Source organism: Ranitomeya variabilis, chromosome 5 (genome assembly GCF_051348905.1).
Source record: "Ranitomeya variabilis isolate aRanVar5 chromosome 5, aRanVar5.hap1, whole genome shotgun sequence".
In the NCBI taxonomy this organism is placed as follows: domain Eukaryota; kingdom Metazoa; phylum Chordata; class Amphibia; order Anura; family Dendrobatidae; genus Ranitomeya; species Ranitomeya variabilis.
Genome location: NC_135236.1, coordinates 330,886,769 through 330,904,057, shown reverse-complemented (window position 1 = coordinate 330,904,057; position 17,289 = coordinate 330,886,769). Strand labels below are relative to the sequence as shown.

Genomic DNA, 17,289 nt, shown 5'->3' with positions numbered 1-17,289 from the left:
ACAATTTTACTTTATTACCCAACAGTATACAATCTACTTATTTATTTTACTCATTCATATAGCACCATTAATTCCACAATGCTTTACAGACATAATCTTCGCTGTCCCCACAGGTTCTCACAATCTACATTCCTATCAGGTTGTCTTTGGCGCTTTCTATTGAAATGTGATGTCAACCAAATAGGTCTTGTAGTCACATAAAATAAAGCAATGTCACAAACACACAATCAGTAAGCAATGAATAAAAAATGTAAGTTCAGTTAACTTGCATTGAATAGTGGACAAATAACTGATTCTTAGTAATAAACAAAAACCCTGACAAATGATCGATATCGTCACATGGGGTTTTCTACTGCATGTATATGATGGTACCACTAAATGGTTAGTATTATTTTAAGAACGCACTGAATAGTTCTACTCTTATTATACAGTAATAATAATAATTTATTCTTAGTACCACAAAATTGTTGGAGTGAGACTATATAAATATATAAAAAACATTTTTTACTTTACTATGTAAAATGATAAAAGGTTGATCGAAAATACCATGTCTGTTGGACCGGTCAGGTTAATCTCTCATCGACAAGGTACAGAGATGTGTGATAGAATTTTCAATCAGACTTGGTAGTGAGTGATAGTTGAATAATTACATGGCAGATCTCCCCAAAGCAGTTAACGAACAACATGTCAGAGGCTCAGTGCAGATTTCAGCTGAAATAGTAGGTGAATACAGTTCAAGCATTAAGCGAAAGAAAGCCTACAGTTAATTTTTCACAGTTCCGTTCTTTTGGAAGGGCAACTTGTACCAAATGGAAATGAAATCAACACAGCATTGCTTTGAGCTAAAACAAAGCAAAATTTAGGGAGAGAAGAGATTTATATACTGAAAGAACAAAGTCCCCCTTTGGAAATAGCACATACAAATTGTACAATAAGGGTAGTCATATTATTTATACTGGGATACAGTGAACCTAAACTAAGTACAAATAAAAGACATCTCAGTTATTGCGGCAGCAAATATACCCTTTAGAACTTTATTCCATCTGATACACTTTCGCCCATGACAAAATCTAACAGAAAAAAAGTCAAACACCATAAGATGCAATATTTCATAACTTCTTCTGAATGGTATATGGTGCCATACAATACACAGTATTATTGCAAAACATAGATAATGGACATACAAAAATAAAGGTAATTTGCTACTGGCTCTTAAACTTATAATGATATCTATAGGTTTTAGTTTAATTGTCCAATTGCAGCAATAGGCCAAATGTAAGGTTAGTTGGGGATTAAATAAAGGATAGAAATTAGAAATATATACCGGTATGTATTTTTCTGGCTTTGGCATCACACGCGCTCATAAACAGAGCAGATGATGCTTTATCCCAGAGCTTCCAATCAGTTTAAAAAGAATTATTTCTGGTGATTAACTTCTTCCAGTCTCTTGGTTGCCTTATAGTTGCATTATGGTTAGTTGAGCTCCAAAACTTCCTTTCATTGCTTGTTATACAATTTACAAATACAGCGGCGTTATGAATAATGAATAAGCCTTGCTAAGTTCCTGCTCGCATCAAGCAGCATCAATCAAGTGGAATACAGTAAGGAAAGAGGACTTTCTAAAGAGATCCCCCTCCCGTAAGGGGTGTGCATTTGTTATCCTGCTTTCTGGCAATGTCTACTAAATGATTCATTCAAAAGGTAATGATTATTGAACATTGTAAAGTGAATGATTTAACTATGTGATTAACTTCACAAAGAAGCGCATGCCTCGAGGAACCATCACCTCACATTGCCAGGGTAAGAAACACGACTACATTTAATGCAAATACCCAATTAGTGAAAGACTGCAGGAAAATCTCCTGTTAGATGGCAAAAGAGCAAGAAGTATTTGGGGGCAAAATATCTGGGATGAATAGGATTTGTGTGTTAAGATGTTATTGGTAGTGCTGGGCGTTAAAGAGGCATTACTCATTTCAGTAAGTAATAGCACTATGCTATCACATTCCATCACTGAAAGAATAACCATTGTTTAAATGTATTTTTCAGAAATCAAAAAAATACACAAAAATAAGAAACTCTGTAATATGTCTTTTCAGTCACATCTGCTTTTGCCTCCTACTGGACTGATCATTCATACTCAAATGTCTTAAATCTGCAGGTAAAATCAGTTTTCAGTGAATAACGGACCTTTCCATTGCTAAGATAGGAGATAACAGGTGATGTTTATAAAGTTTTATGTAAAACTATAACGGTCATACCAGGAGAACTAGCAGTAGAATGTCTCTCTGCCTCTAGCTTACTAATGGGAAAATCTGTCTTCACTGTAGACAGATTGTAACCATGAATTAAGAATGCAAGATCAATTTAGAAGGAGAAAGAAGCAGATTTATCTGATAAGATATGTTGGAAAGATGCTTATTTTCACTTGCACTACTGATTTATGAAATAAAAATTAAATCCATGGTTACTCGTGATGGCATATTCTACCAATAATTCATCACTTACACAATGGCATAACAAAAACAATGTTCTGTAACAAATAAATGTAGATTTAGTCATGTAAAAAATTGAGTATACTGAGACAGAACCATTGATGTAGACAACTGTTCTACTTTGATGATGTCACATTGGATTTGGTCTTTTTAAGTGTATTATATTGTACTGGGGTCACGATCAAAGGTTTCTTCGTTGAAAAGCTATTGTTCTGTCAGAATGACCTGTGTCAGTTTCCAGAAACAGCATCCCATTGTGAAAATGTCACAAAAGAGTATGACTTTTCACTAGGCTGTGTTCCACTGTGATAATGTGACAATGAACATCAACATCATTTACAACATTTTTTACATGCCGATGTTAACATTTTGTATGTCTTTAGTTTAAAGTAGTTTTCTAGAGTCATGTATCACAATGGTGTTACTTTAACTCCTTTACTGTGTCTTATTGTGAGAATGCCATAATATTTGCTTAATCTTATCAATGCTATTCCTTTATTCCTAGGGTGTGTTTATATTTTTCATCTTTATCCTGTGTGCTAAGGGTGCTTACATATTGCGTTAAGTCCTCCCGTTGGGGCATATGTCCAAAATCCTTCGCAAATCAGTGTCCGGACATATGCGTCAAAGGCAATAAACTGCAATGGTGATGGCTGGCGTACACTCTCAAAAATACTGCAGGGCAGAATGCACATTAACTCTGCCGTCACCACTGCTGTCTATGGCCCTGTTGGAGCATACGTCCGGACCCAGTTTTGCAGGGGATTTTGGACATATGCTCCGATGGGGACACAACCTGATGGGAAAGCAGCCTAAGGGCTTGATCACACATTTGCAGTGTGCAATGTAGCAGTTTACAGTGCCAGCAAAGTGAATGAGATTTCTGATGCACATGCGGCTTATTTTTTACTTGCAGGTTTGAATCTTCAAATCGTTTTTTCAAATCTGCAGCTTGTCAATTCTTTCTGCATTTTTCATCCATTCAAATGAATAGAACACATACAAGTAAAAACACATAATAAAGATATGAAAAAAACTTGACAAAACACACGCATTTTACAATTTTGCTGCAGAAACATCTGCTGCAAATACTTAATGTGTGCACATACCCTGATGGTGTCACAATAGTTTTAGTCTTGATTCCTTATCTGTATTCTATTGTGAAGATATTGCAGTACTGTTTGTTTTTGCCTCTTAAGGTACCGTTACACTAAAGGTACCTTCACACTAAGCGACTTTACAACGATAACGATAGCGATCCGTGACGTTGCAGCGTCCTGGATAGCGATATCGTTGTGTTTGACACGCAGCAGCGATCTGGATCCTGCTGTGATATCGCTGGTCGTTGCTGAAAGTTCAGAACTTTATTTGGTCGTCAGATCGGCGTGTATCGTCGTGTTTGACAGCAAAAGCAACGATGCCAGCGATGTTTTACAATGGTAACCAGGGTAAATATCGGGTTACTAAGCGCAGGGCCGCGCTTAGTAACCCGATATTTACCCTGGTTACCATTGTAAAAGTAAAAAAAAAAACAGTACTCACCCTCTGATGTCTGTCACGTCCCCCGGCGTCCGCGCTGCTGCTCAGAGCTTCCTGCACTGAGTGTGTCAGTGCCAGCCGGAAAGCAAAGCACAGCGGTGACGTCACCGCTCTGCTGTTAGGGCCGGCGCTCACACAGTGCAGGGAAGCGGACGCCGGGGGACGCGAATGTAAGTATGTAGTGTTTGTTTTTTTACATTTAACACTGGTAACCAGGGTAAACATCGGGTTACTAAGCGCGGCCCTGCGCTTAGCAACCCGATGTTTACCCTGGTTACCCGGGGACTTCGGGATCGTTGGTCGCTGGAGAGCTGTCTGTGTGACAGCTCTCCAGCGACCAAACAGCGACGCTGCAGCGATCGGCATCGTTGTCGATATCGCTGCAGCGTCGCTTAGTGTGAAGGTACCTTAAGCGACGCTCCAGCGGTATAGACAATGATCCGTGTCATGATCTCAATGGCAAGAGATCATAGCATCAGCATATAAAGGAACTAGCTCTTGGAAGATGGGAACTGAGCTGACCATGAACTAAACCTAACGCACAACTAGCAGTGGCCGGGTAGCATGCCTACGTTGATTCTAGATGCCCAGCACCAGCCGGAGGACTAAATAATGCTAGCAGAGGAAAATATTAGTCCTAGCTCACCTCTAGAGAAATACCCCGAAAGGAGACAGAGGCCCCCCACATGTATTGGCGGTGAATTAAGATGAAATAACAAACGTAGTATGAAAATAGGTTTAGCAAATTTGAGGTCCACTTACTACATAGCAGAAGACAGAAAGGACACTTTCATGGTCAGCTGAAAACCCTATCAAAACACCATCCAGAAATTACTTTAAAACTCTGGCATTAACTCATAACACCAGAGTGGCAATTCCTGTTCACAAGAGCTTTCCAGACACAGTAACGAAACTACAGCTGTGAACTGGAACAAAAATGCAAAAACAAACATGGACAAGAGTCCAACTTATCTAGTAGTTGTCTAGGAGCAGGAACAAGCACAGAGAGGCTTCTGATAACATTGTTGACCGGCAAGCAACTAACAGAGCAGCAAGGTTATATAGCGACTCCCACATCTTGATGGGAACAGGTGAACAGAGAAGATGAAGACACCAGTTCAATTCCACCAGTAGCCACCGGGGGAGCCCAGAATCCAAATTCACAACAGATCCGACCTAAACTAGATCGCTGGAGCGTCGCTGTTTAGGTCGCTGTAGAGACGTCAAACACAGCAGCTCCAGCACGATGCAGGAGCGATCCAGTGACGTAACGGTGACTCACTTATCGTTCACGCTCCATATAAAAACATTGCTGACATTGTTGCTTTTGCTGTCAAACACGACGATACACGCCGATCTAGCGACCAAATAAAGTTCTGGACTTCTAGCTCCGACCAGCGATATAACAGCGGGATCCAGATTGCTGCTGCGTGTCAAACACAACGAGATCGCTATCCAGGACGCTGCAATGTCATGGATCGTTGTCGTTCTCGTTGGAAAGTTGTTTAGTGTGAAGGTACCTTTAGGCTACTTTCACACTAGCGTCGTTTGCAATACGTTGCAATGTTGTCTGCAGGATGTGTTTTTTCCCCATAGACTTACATTACCGACGCATTGCGACGTATTGCCACACGTCACAACCGTCGGCACAAAAAAAGTTACATGTAACTTTTTTTGTGCATCGAGTCTGCCATTTTCGACCGCGCATGTGCGGCCGAAACTCCGCCCCCTCCTCCCCGGACCTTGCAATGGGGCAGCGGAAGCGTTGTAAGACTGCTTCCGCTGCCCACGTCGGGCATTTATTTCACAGCATGCGTTGGTACGTCGGCCCGACGCACTGCGACGGGCCCGTATCGACGATAGTGTGAAAGCAGCCTTAACTGTCTTTTATTGGGAAAATGTCAGAATCATGTTTGTCATTCTAAGCAGTTTCTATTGTTATGTCAATAGTCTGACGTCATTTATAAGCAGTGTTTTATAGTAATAATGTGACAATAGTGTAAACCATGGTCATTTTCTACATTGACAATGTCACAATGGACTTTCAATTACTACGCTGTGCTCTATTGTGATTATGTCACCATTGTGTTCAGCTTTATTCCTATTGTTTTTTGTGAAAGCTATGTTCTGCTAATGGAAAAATAAACTCTAGTCACAAGCTAGTGTAACGCTCTTTTTAACTTTTAATGCTGTGTTTTTAATTGCGGTGATGTCACAACGATCTTTGTCAGTTCCTATAAATGATTTATAGGCTGTGGTTCATTTTGACAATGCATAGACTTATGGTCAATGGACTATTTGGGGACAATTCATCAAGACTGGCATAGTACAAGCTTGCGCTACACCAGTCTTGACAAAGTACATGGTGCTAAATTAAGAGAAGCATGCCACTTAATAACTTTAGTGTCCCTTCTCAATGGTTTGTCACTCCGTACGCTGTGTCTAAGTTACTTCTCCAGTCAGAAACTGGAGTATCATTTCTGGTGTAGAAAATGCCACACATTTTATGAATTTGAAAAAGAGCATAGTTCTGCCCTCCCCAGTTCCTCATCTTTCTGTGCAACTAGTCCAAAGTGGCATGAAAATGCCAAAACAAGCTAAGGCCGGCGTCACACTAGCGAGTTTTACGGATGTATGAGCGCAGAAAATACGTCCAGAAAATACGCATTGCACACGGCCCAATTATTCTCTATTGGCCAGCTCCTATCTGCCGTATATTACGCATCCGTAATATACGGTATGTTACAGGCGTAGAAAATCGCAGCATGCTGCCTTTGTCAGCGTATTGCGCAAAAAATCCGCCAATGAACGTCTATGGGGGCGAGAAAATTACAGATTACACACGGACCATGCGTGTGACTTGCGAGAAATACGCACCGGTGTTCTATAGAAAAGCCGGCATTTCAGTGCGGAGTACAGAAAAAATCACACTGACAGAATAGAATAGAATAGGTAGAATAAATGTGTACACATAGAATAGGTATATATATATATATATATATATATATATATATATATATATGTCAGTGAGACATATATATATATATATATATATATATATATATATATATTTAATTCAGGGATAGATAGCAGAAAAGCCGGTAATTCAATTGCTGGCTTTTCCTATCTCCTTCACAAACCTGACAGGATGTGAGACATGGTTTACATACGGTAATCCATCTCATATCCCTTCTTTTATTACATATTCCTCTTTACTAATGTAAGAAGTGTCTCTGTGTAAAATTTGGGGGCTCTATTAAATTAAAGGGTTAAATCCCGGAAAAAATTGGAGTGGGCTCCCGCGCAATTTTAACCGCCAGAGTGGGAAAGCCAGTGACTGAGGGCAGATATTAATAGCCTAGAGAGGGACCATGGTTTTTGGCCCCCGCCTGGCTAAAAACATCTGCCCCCAGCCACCCCAGAAAAGGCACATCTGTAAGATGCGCCTATTCTGGCACTTAACCTCTCTCTTCCCACTCCCCTGTAGTGGTGGGATATGGGGTAATGAAGGGTTAATGTCACCTTGTTATTGTAAGCGCTGGAGTACTGGGTTCAAACCCCACTAAGGACAACATCTGCAAAGAGTCCGTATCTTCTCTCCGTGTTTACGTGGGTTTCCTCCGGGTTCTCCGGTTTCCTCCCACATTCCAAAGACATACTGATAGGGAATTTAGATTGTGAGCCCCATAGGGGACAGTGATGATAATGTGTGCAAACTGTAAAGCGCTGCGGAATATGTTAGCGCTATATAAAAATAAAGATTATTATTTTAATTATTATTATGACACCTATCCATTATTAATCCAATAGTACGAAATGGTTAATAAAACACACACACATTATTAAAAGTATTTTAATGAAATAAAGACACATGGTGTTTTAATATTTTATTATACTCTTAATCCACCTGAAGACCCTTGTCACCTGAAATAAAGTTAAAAAAACAAACAACAATATCCCATACCTTCCGTCGTTAGTCTTGTCCCACACTGTAAATCTATCTGAAGGGGTTAAATCATTTTACACCCAGGAGCTCTGCTAATGCAGCTGTGCTCCTGCCTGTAAAATTTGGTGAATGAATGGACTGCAGGGGAATGTACTGTAGTTACCTCGAGTCGCGGTGATGCGCTCTCTGCTGGATTAACTCATATGAACTCGAGCCTGGGAACTTTTCAGAATATTTTCTCACGCTCAAGTTCATATGAGTTCATCCAGTTTTTTATATCCAATAAAAGAAGTGATATGAGATGGTTTATTGTATTTAGACCATGTCTCATATCCTGTTGGGTTTGTGAAGGAGATAGGAAAAGCCGGCAATTGAATTACCGGCTTTTCTGCTATCTAGCGCTGAATTAAATATAAATATATATATATATATATATACATATATATATATATATATATATATATATATATATGTGTGTGTGTCTCACTGATATATATATATATATATAGACTGTATATATGTTTTTAAGAATATTTGAGCCGATGGATCCTTGATATGTCCATTTTGCAAGCCTGCGAGAAAAAAATCGCCGTACGGAAGCTATACGGATGCCATACGGATGTCGCACGGATAAATTTGTGCGTAAAAATCGCATCCTCGCATTGAATATGGAACAGTGTTTTGGGACAATTACATTCCTCTGAACGTTTTCTCCGCACGATGGACCGTTATTTTCCGACGGATCCAGTGCACGACGGATGAAACATCCGTCACAATCCGTCGCTAATACAAGTCCATGGGAAAATGCAGGATCCTGCAAATTTTTTTGCAGGATCCTGCATTCGCAAAAAACGACGGATTGTGACGGAAGCTGAAAAAAGCAAGTGTGAAAGAGGCCTTACTTAGATCAATTGTTTGAAACCACAAACAGTTTTTGACTATTTATTAGGTAATGTTCTATTGTCCTAACGAAAGCAAAAAACCTGTCCACCTGTGAATTAGTACAAAATTCCAATCAGTCTTTAAAATATCATGATAGAATTAAATAAAACTGACCCATTTCAGGTGAGTACACCCTTAGTCATGACAAAGGGTGAACTCACCTGAAACGTGTCAATGTTTTTTTTCATTCTATCATGGTATTTTAAAGATGGCACAGAATTTTGTACTAATTCACAAAAAAATAAAGAAATCTTTGCGAACGTGGAGCTGGACAGTTTTTGCCTTTCATTGGAACTTGTTCTGCATCTAGGCACAGACGCTGTCACTGCTCCGAACCATGAGAAGTCTGCATGCGGGTGAGCTGGATTTCCTTTCTTCCATTAATATTCTATTGTTCCAATTTTACAATAGTGTTTGTCTTTATGCTAAGGCTGTATTTTCCTGTAATGATATTCCGTTTAATTCAGGCATTTTGTGATGATATTACCGTACTTTGCTTTATATTAATGATGTCCCAACAGGCTCTCTTCATTTATATTGTGAGGAGATCATGATAATGTAATATACTAGGCTATGTTGTATTGTGTTTATCTTTAAAAATATGCAATCTTTTATGATATTAATGTTGGGATCCTGGGTTCAAATACCACCAAGGACTAATCCTGTAATGAGTTTGTATGTTCTCCATGTTTGCCTGGGTTTCCTCTTGAAATTCAGTTTTCCCCTTACACTCCAATGACATACTGATAGGGAATTTATATTGTGAGCCTCAAAAGGGACAGTAAAGGTTGGCAGAATATGATGACACTATATAAGCAAGAGATAGAAATTATAAATGTTACAATTGTGTTTGTTTGGATCCCGCCACAAAGTTTGTTTTAGTGATGGCTTTACACTAGAATTTTTCTTTATCCCCAGGCTGAAGTAGTAATAGCTTATAACACTAAATTGTATTATATTGTGATGATGTCCCAATGACCTATATTTTTTTAATCTGTTTTATATTGCGATGGTGTGAAAATTATTAAATTTTAGCCCTGGACTGTTGCAATTGTACTTAATTTAAAAGAAGGAGTACATGCAATGTATATCACAGTGAACTTGGCTAATGAATTGGTACAAACAAATCTGTATATTTTATTAGACCAAGTCACAGTATTTTCTATTTAATGTATATACTCGAGTATAAGCCGACCCGAGTATAAGCCGAGGCATCTACTTTTGCCACAGAAAACTGGGTAAGCTTATTGACTCGAGTATAAGCTGGGTATGCATTGTCCCTCTCATCCCTGTCCTGCTATGTGTGGCTCCCCCCGTCCTGTCCTGGTATGTGGCTCCCCTCGCCCTGTCCTGCTTTGTGTGCCTCCCCCTGTCCTGGTATGTGTGTCTCCCCCTGTCCTGTCTTGGTATGTGGCTCCCCCTGTCCTGTCCTGGTATGTGGCTCCCCCTGTCCTGGTATGTGTGGCTCCCCCGGTCCCACATTGCTCAGCTCCCCCGGTCCCGCATTGCTCAGCTCCCCTGGTCCCGCATTGCTCAGCTCCCTCGGTCCGCATGGTTCGGCCCCCCATCCCCCATGGCTCGGCTCCCCCCTTTCCCTGGTTGTATGCATGGCTCACATTGCCCCCCCTCCCCATCATATTCACCCTCCTTGCGCCTACATCTCCGTCCCTGCATCTACGTTGTCTGGCGTCGGTGGGTCTCCTCTCCTCAACGGTCACGTGGTACTGCTCATTAAGGTAATGAATATGCGCTCCACGCCTATGGCAGTGGAGACGCGTCTATATTTTTTACCTTAATGAGCTGTACCTCGTGACCGCTCCGCACAGGAGAGGAGGGCTGCCAGCACCAGGACAACAGAGATGCAGGGACAAAGATGCAGCGATGGAGGGTGAGTATGATGTCCACTCCCCCTCCCCCTGCCAGCATTCTGGACAATTAACTTGTGTATAAGCCGAGGGGGCGTTTTCAGCACAAAAAATTGTGCTGAAAATCTCGGCTCATACACGAGTATATACGTTAGTTTGGTTGTAGAATATTAGAAAATAACATTTTGCTGATTACATGCAGAAACAAGTATTATATTCAGCATAAATATTCCAGTCAGTAGCGTAGCTACCGGGGGGGCAGTGGGGGTGGGGCTCCGGGACCCGTAACTCTAAGGGGGCCCACCCAGAGCTACGCTATGTAACTGTATCGGTGAGCACATTGCGCCGATACAGTTACATTCTATGGCAGAGCAGAGAGAATCGATCTCCCTGCTCTGCCACTTGGTCACTATGGGGCCCCTGAGGAGGCGGTGGGGGGCCCTGTGCCAGCAGTGGGCCCACAGCTTGTCATTGCAGGGTCAACTGTATTGGCTGGATGCCGATACAGCTGACTGCATTGATGAGAGAAGGAGCGTTACGCTCCCTCTCCCATCATCCCTCTTTCAGCGACTGATGTCACAGACGCCGACACTGACAGGGGGTTGCGATGATGTCAGTACTCGACGCCCGCAGTCCGGAGATGAGTGGGCGCTCAGAGCACCGCGGGAACAAGGAGGAGAGGCGAGTATTGTAATTTATTTTTTATCTGGGTGCATTATACTGTACTGGCTGCCTAATGGGGGTGCAATATACTGTACTAGCTGCCTAATGGGGTTGCATTATACTGTACTAGTTGCCTAATAGGGGTGCTTTATACTAAACTTGCTGCCTAATGGGCATGCATTATACTGTACTGGCTGCCTATGGAGGTGCATTATACTATGCAGCCTGCCTATGGGGGTGCAATATACTGTACTGGCTGCCTATGGGGGTGCATTATACTGTACTGGATGCCTAATGGGGTGCATTATACTATGCAGGCTGCCTATGGGGGTGCATTATACTGTACTGGCTGCCTAATGGGGGTGCATTATACTGTACTGGCTGCCTATGGGGGTGCATTACACTGTACTGGCTGCCTAATGGGGGTGCATTATACTATGTAGGCTGCCTATGGGGGTGCACTACACTGTACTGGCTGCCTATGGAGATGCATTATACTGTACTGGCTGCCTAATGGGGGTGCATTATACTGCACTGGCTGCCTATGGGGGTGCATTATACTGTGCTGGCTGCCTATGGGGGTGCATTATACTATGCAGGCTGCCTATGGGGGTGAATTATACTGTACTGGCTGCCTAATGGGGGTGCATTATACTGTACTGGCTGCCTAATGGGGGTGCATTATACTGTACTGGCTGCCTAATGTGGGTTCATTATACTATACAGACTGCCTATGGGGGTGCATTATACTATACTGGCTGCCTATGGGGGTGCATTATAATGTACTGGCTGCCTATGAGGGTGCATTATACTGTACTAGCTGCCTATGGGAGTGCATTATGCTATACAGGCTGTAACGCTCGCGCCCAGACTGGTTGGCAGGGGTGTGGACCCACTGGACCACAGACCAGACTTCCCTGGAAGGAGTTTAACTAAGTAGCTTCCTAGGTGTTGCCTCTGATAATGAGGTCAAACTTGTGCGCCATGTAGCTACCAGGTACCACTCCAGGGTGGTGTCTGGCTGTGGATGCTGATCCCACCGGGGAACAGAGCACAAACAGGCAGTCACGGCTGTGACACTAACTGACAGATGGATACGACAGAGGCCCTGACAGGCGGACTGGCTTGACGGAGACACAGGCAGGCAGGCAGGCACGGCAGAGACACGGGCTGACGGACAGGTACGGCAGAGACCTTAACGGGCAGACTGGCTTGACAGAGACACAGGCAGGCGGGCACAGCTGGCACTCAGGCAGGACAGGAGGACTGAACTGGAATACTGGCAGGACTGGTATACAGGCAGGCACAGCAAGTACTTAGGAACAGGTAGGAACCTGTTCCGACAAGAGGAACGGAGGAAGGGAAAGACCACAAGAGCGGAAGCAAAGCAGGAGCACAGGAGGAGGAGCCAAGGGCAAGAGCAAAGAACAGAAATGAAGGAGGCGGAGCCAAGAGCGGGAAGCGGAGTAAAGTACAAGAATGCAGGAGGCGGAGCCAAGAGAAGGAGGCGGAGCCAAGAGCAGGAGACGTAGAAATGGAGCAAGGTAGAACCGCAAGGAGTGGAGCCAGGTAGAACCGCAAGGAGCAGAGCCGCAGAACAAAGTCATAGATTGCAGAGCTGAGTGTAGTGCAAAGCTAGACACAGAGTACAGAGCCTAGAGCAGAGCAGAGCAGGACACTGAGTGCAGAGCCAAGAGCAGAGCAGGACACAGAGTGCAGAGTCAAGAGCAGAGCAGAGCAGGACACAGAGTGCAGAGCCAAGACAGAGCAGGACTCAGAGTGCAGAGCTGAGAGCAGAGCAGGACTCAGAGTGCAGAGCTGAGAGCAGAGCAGGACACAGAAGGCAGAGCCGAGAGCAGAGCAGAGAGAGCAGAGAGGCTGAACCACTGGTAGTGGCAAACAGAGCAGAGAGATAAGGCAGAGGTACACACAGCAGAGTGGAAATGGTTAGCAAGCAAGGAGACAACAGGAACGGACATAGACTAGAGTTCAGACAGGAACAGACACAGATACTAGAACTGGATATGGATACAGGCCTGCAGATTGCAGGCCTCAGAGTCAGACACAGAAGTATCAGAACACAGATTCAGACCAGGGTATGATGCCCCACTGGGTGGCGAACACAGACCAGGGTACAACGCCCCACTGGATGGCGGACACAGAGACAGAGCCAAACACCTCAGCAGCAAAGTACTGACTGAGGAGAGAAGTTTGCTCAAGCATCCTCCAATGGGTGAGGACGCCTTAAGAATCAGAGGCCTCTAGGCTATTGGCTAGAGACACCTTAGGGAGGTGAACACAGACTGAATAAGAAACAGGAGTTGCTGGTGCCGCCCCCCTATGCACACAGACAGAAAGTGTACACAGAGCAAGCGGCCATGAAGCACACGGCATGGAGCCGGCAGCAGACAGATCTCAAAGCATGGCACAGGGTGAGTGAATTGATGTATCAAGCAGGTGGGGGATGGAAGGCCATGCAGTGATGCTGGCAGGGTTGTTACACAGGCCTATGGGGAGTGCATTATACTATACAGGCCTAAGGGGAGTGCAGTATACTTTACAGGCCTATGGGAAGTGCATTATACTATACAGTCCTATGGGGAGTGCATTATACTATACAGGCCTATGGGGAATGCATTATACTATACAGGCCTAAGGGAAATGTATTATACAGGCCTATGGGGAGAGCATTATACTATACAGGCCTATGGGGAATGTATTATACTATATTGAGGACTATCTGGCATATTATACTATATGGAGGCTATCTAGGGGGTTATCATACAGTGTGGGGATTACAGTGAAGGGGCCATCACACCGTGTTGGGGCCATCAAGTAGTTTGGGGGCTACTTATGGGTCAGTATACTGTGTGGGGGTACATTAGAGTGAGGAGGCATCATATTATGTATAAGAGAGCATCATACTGTGTATAGGGAGAGCTGTAAAGGGGGGACTCAGGACATTATTCAATGTTAAGTGGGCACTTATTGTTATAGGGGAGCTCAGGTTACTGTGACTATCAAAGGGGCACACAGGGCACTATTACTTTCTAGGGAGCACTGTTTTCTAGGGCACTTGTGCCTGGCATTACTATATTCTAGAGGGTTGCTTTAGAATTTAGAGGGCACAGAGAACCACACCGCAGGTGCAGTAATAGGGACTGATAGGGAAATGTGTCTTTGTTGTAATCTCTGCATATGAGTCCTGGGTGGAAGAAGTTGTGTCGGTCTAGGCCAGATGGAAAAGACTGGAAAAGTGAACTCCATCAGAAAGAAGGTAAGTCGCCATTTGTAACTGTACTTTGATCTGATATATGTTCTGCATGGCTGGTATCTACCGCTGACCATATGGTGGTAGTTGGTCTTTGCATAGAGATAATTTTCAGCAACAGTGCTGTCATCTGCTGAGGTTCTCCTCCACTATTAGGGTGCGTCACCCAGTTGTAATCAAGATTACCTGGTTAGGGGCCCATTCAGAAGCTTCACCCCCCCCCCGAACCAAAACCCTAGCTACACCTCTGATTCCAGTACATTTGTCCATACACTGCTATCTACCAATATAGAAAGTCACCCTGGGAGAAGAAAGCGTAGAACATGCAGAACGGTCATGAGAGGTAGATGCAAAGCTACATGGGCACAATACTCAATTCTTAATAGGTTGCAGAAAACTAATTTTGTAAATTAAGCTAGACTTTAATAAGGAAAAGAGGAATTATTGCTATTGAATCCATAGATGACAAAATAGCTTTACACTGACCAGGCTGTATAAGAATTTTTTTCTGTTTCATTCAAAAAAGGTGAGTACATTTTTCACTATTTTTCAACCTTTTATTCTTCCATTACGAATATCAAAAGAACATTTGAAATGACATTGAGCTTTCCTTCATATTTCCTTTTCCAGGTAATCTTTTCTGCATTATTGTACAGGACTGTTAGTAATACTCTACATTTTCTATGAAAATAAAATCATAAAATAATTTAGAAGTGTGCTTAGCAATTAGGCTTGAATATGGAAATAAAAGCAATCTAGACAAAATTACTTTTTTTTTCCCTGTGACCTGATGGAGCAGGAAATTATGCCACAAAGCACTGCTGTGTTAATCGGCCATGCTTAACCTATTTATTCTTCCTGCTTGATTACTACAGTTTTTACTCAACAGTGTTCTCATTTACCATTTATTCCCCATGCTACCGTACAAACAACCAAACTCGCATCAAAAGGTTATAAACTGTTCAATCACACAAAATAATAAAACTATGAAACAGGCCTGTGGATTCTATGTAAAAGCACAAAATAAATGAAAGTGGAAGACCTTTGCATACAATAGAATAATTACAGACTCCATTCTGAAAACCCTTATATGCTACTAAAAAAAATTTATTTTCAAATTGTGCTGGCAAAAAATGAATACATTCACAGATTCCGTATATATGCGACCCATAAAATGGATTTTTCCAAGATAGACATTGACATCATATCACCAGGTTGTCCTATTGTGGTGGTCTGACACTAATTCCCCATCAATTGCTTGCACGCCAGGAACACCTGTGCCATTTTGTCTGCTAAGCTTTTTTTTTCAGGCCTAAAGGTCAGCCCTTTACAGTCACTGAGCCCAGTTCATCATTTTCAGTTTTTCAGATACCTTTCCTTTTTGACTTGGGGTTTTTGCTGATGTTTTTTATGGCAAATTCATAAAAATGGCAAATGCAATTTATGAATCTTGCTTAAAACCCCAAAAGGTCTTTTTTTAATGCCTTTAATCTTTTTTTTTTTGCTCAAAAAGTTGCATGTTTCGCAAACTGCCATACCGAAAATCACACCAGGGAAGACTGGAGTGAAATTGCACCAAATTGTGCTACTTTTTTTTAATAGTCACATTTCATGAGTCTGTCTAACATCTGGAAAAGCCACATTGATGAAAAAAATCAGAAAACAAACTAAATTTTAAAGGACAATTTGATACATTTTTGACAAATCAAAGTAACTAATTGAGAGGTTTCCATGCCAAAAAACTGGCGGTAATGCATTGATAAATTGGTCCCAATGTCTTAGTATACAAGTAAGTAGAATAGCGCTGATGGGAGCGGCATAACTCTTTCCACATGCTACCACTTTGTTCTCGTGTGACATGCTATTATTTTATGTATTGGGTCAATCAATGTAATGTCAAAGTTTGAAGTCTCTAACTGAACGTGTGACCTATTAATAATTTGGTACTAAATTGAAGAACACATAAAATCTGTAAAAATGTTTGTTCTGAACTGGTTCATGCCATGAGAAAAGATTGGATAGAACTTACCCTCATCCTCCCATTTCGTATTGCAGGACCATCCTCCGCAAGCCTTAACACATACAAGTCCATCTTGTATTCTCTCCCGCCACGTATGCTAAATCCAAAACCTTTAGCTCCCTTTTCCATCTCTACTGTAAAGTAGTCATAATCCTAAAAAGAAATGGAAAGTGTATGAAAGGGTTAATGTTTGCTGTTGATAAAAGCTTCAGAGATTTCTCAGCATGAAATAATTCTACTCTGGTTAACCACATGTGCTATATTTAGCAAAAAAAATAAATCACTTTTATCCTGTAATATTTCCATATAGGCAGTAAAAAATAGAGGGTGATGTCCTTTACTTTCACAGCGTAGGAAAGGCGAGAATAGAATAGTTCTTTAGGTCTTTTCATAGGCCAGGCTCAGCAAATAAAAGGTATATGTGCATTGCATTGTAGAAAATATAACAGGAATGACCAAGTCCTCATCAGCTGCTTCCCACTTCTCTCTAATTATTTCTTACAAAATTAAAAAAAGGGGACAACTTAATGACTACTGGGGATCTGACC

At 42.1% G+C, this 17,289-nt stretch overlaps 1 protein-coding gene across 18 annotated transcripts in view; it reads right to left on the bottom strand.

Annotated features, from left to right (window-relative positions):
• The window catches only part of MAGI2 (membrane associated guanylate kinase, WW and PDZ domain containing 2), a 1,417,815-nt gene that overhangs the window by 96,952 nt on the left and 1,303,574 nt on the right, over window positions 1-17,289 (bottom strand). For all 18 annotated transcript variants that reach the window (XR_013215731.1, XM_077264697.1, XM_077264691.1 and 15 more), the window contains one exon: window positions 16,751-16,894. Coding sequence is in view for 17 of the 18 variants with exons in the window: in XM_077264697.1 (XP_077120812.1) it covers window positions 16,751-16,894 (144 nt within the window). In the remaining variant the exon portion in view is untranslated. The remainder of the gene's footprint in view (window positions 1-16,750; window positions 16,895-17,289) is intronic.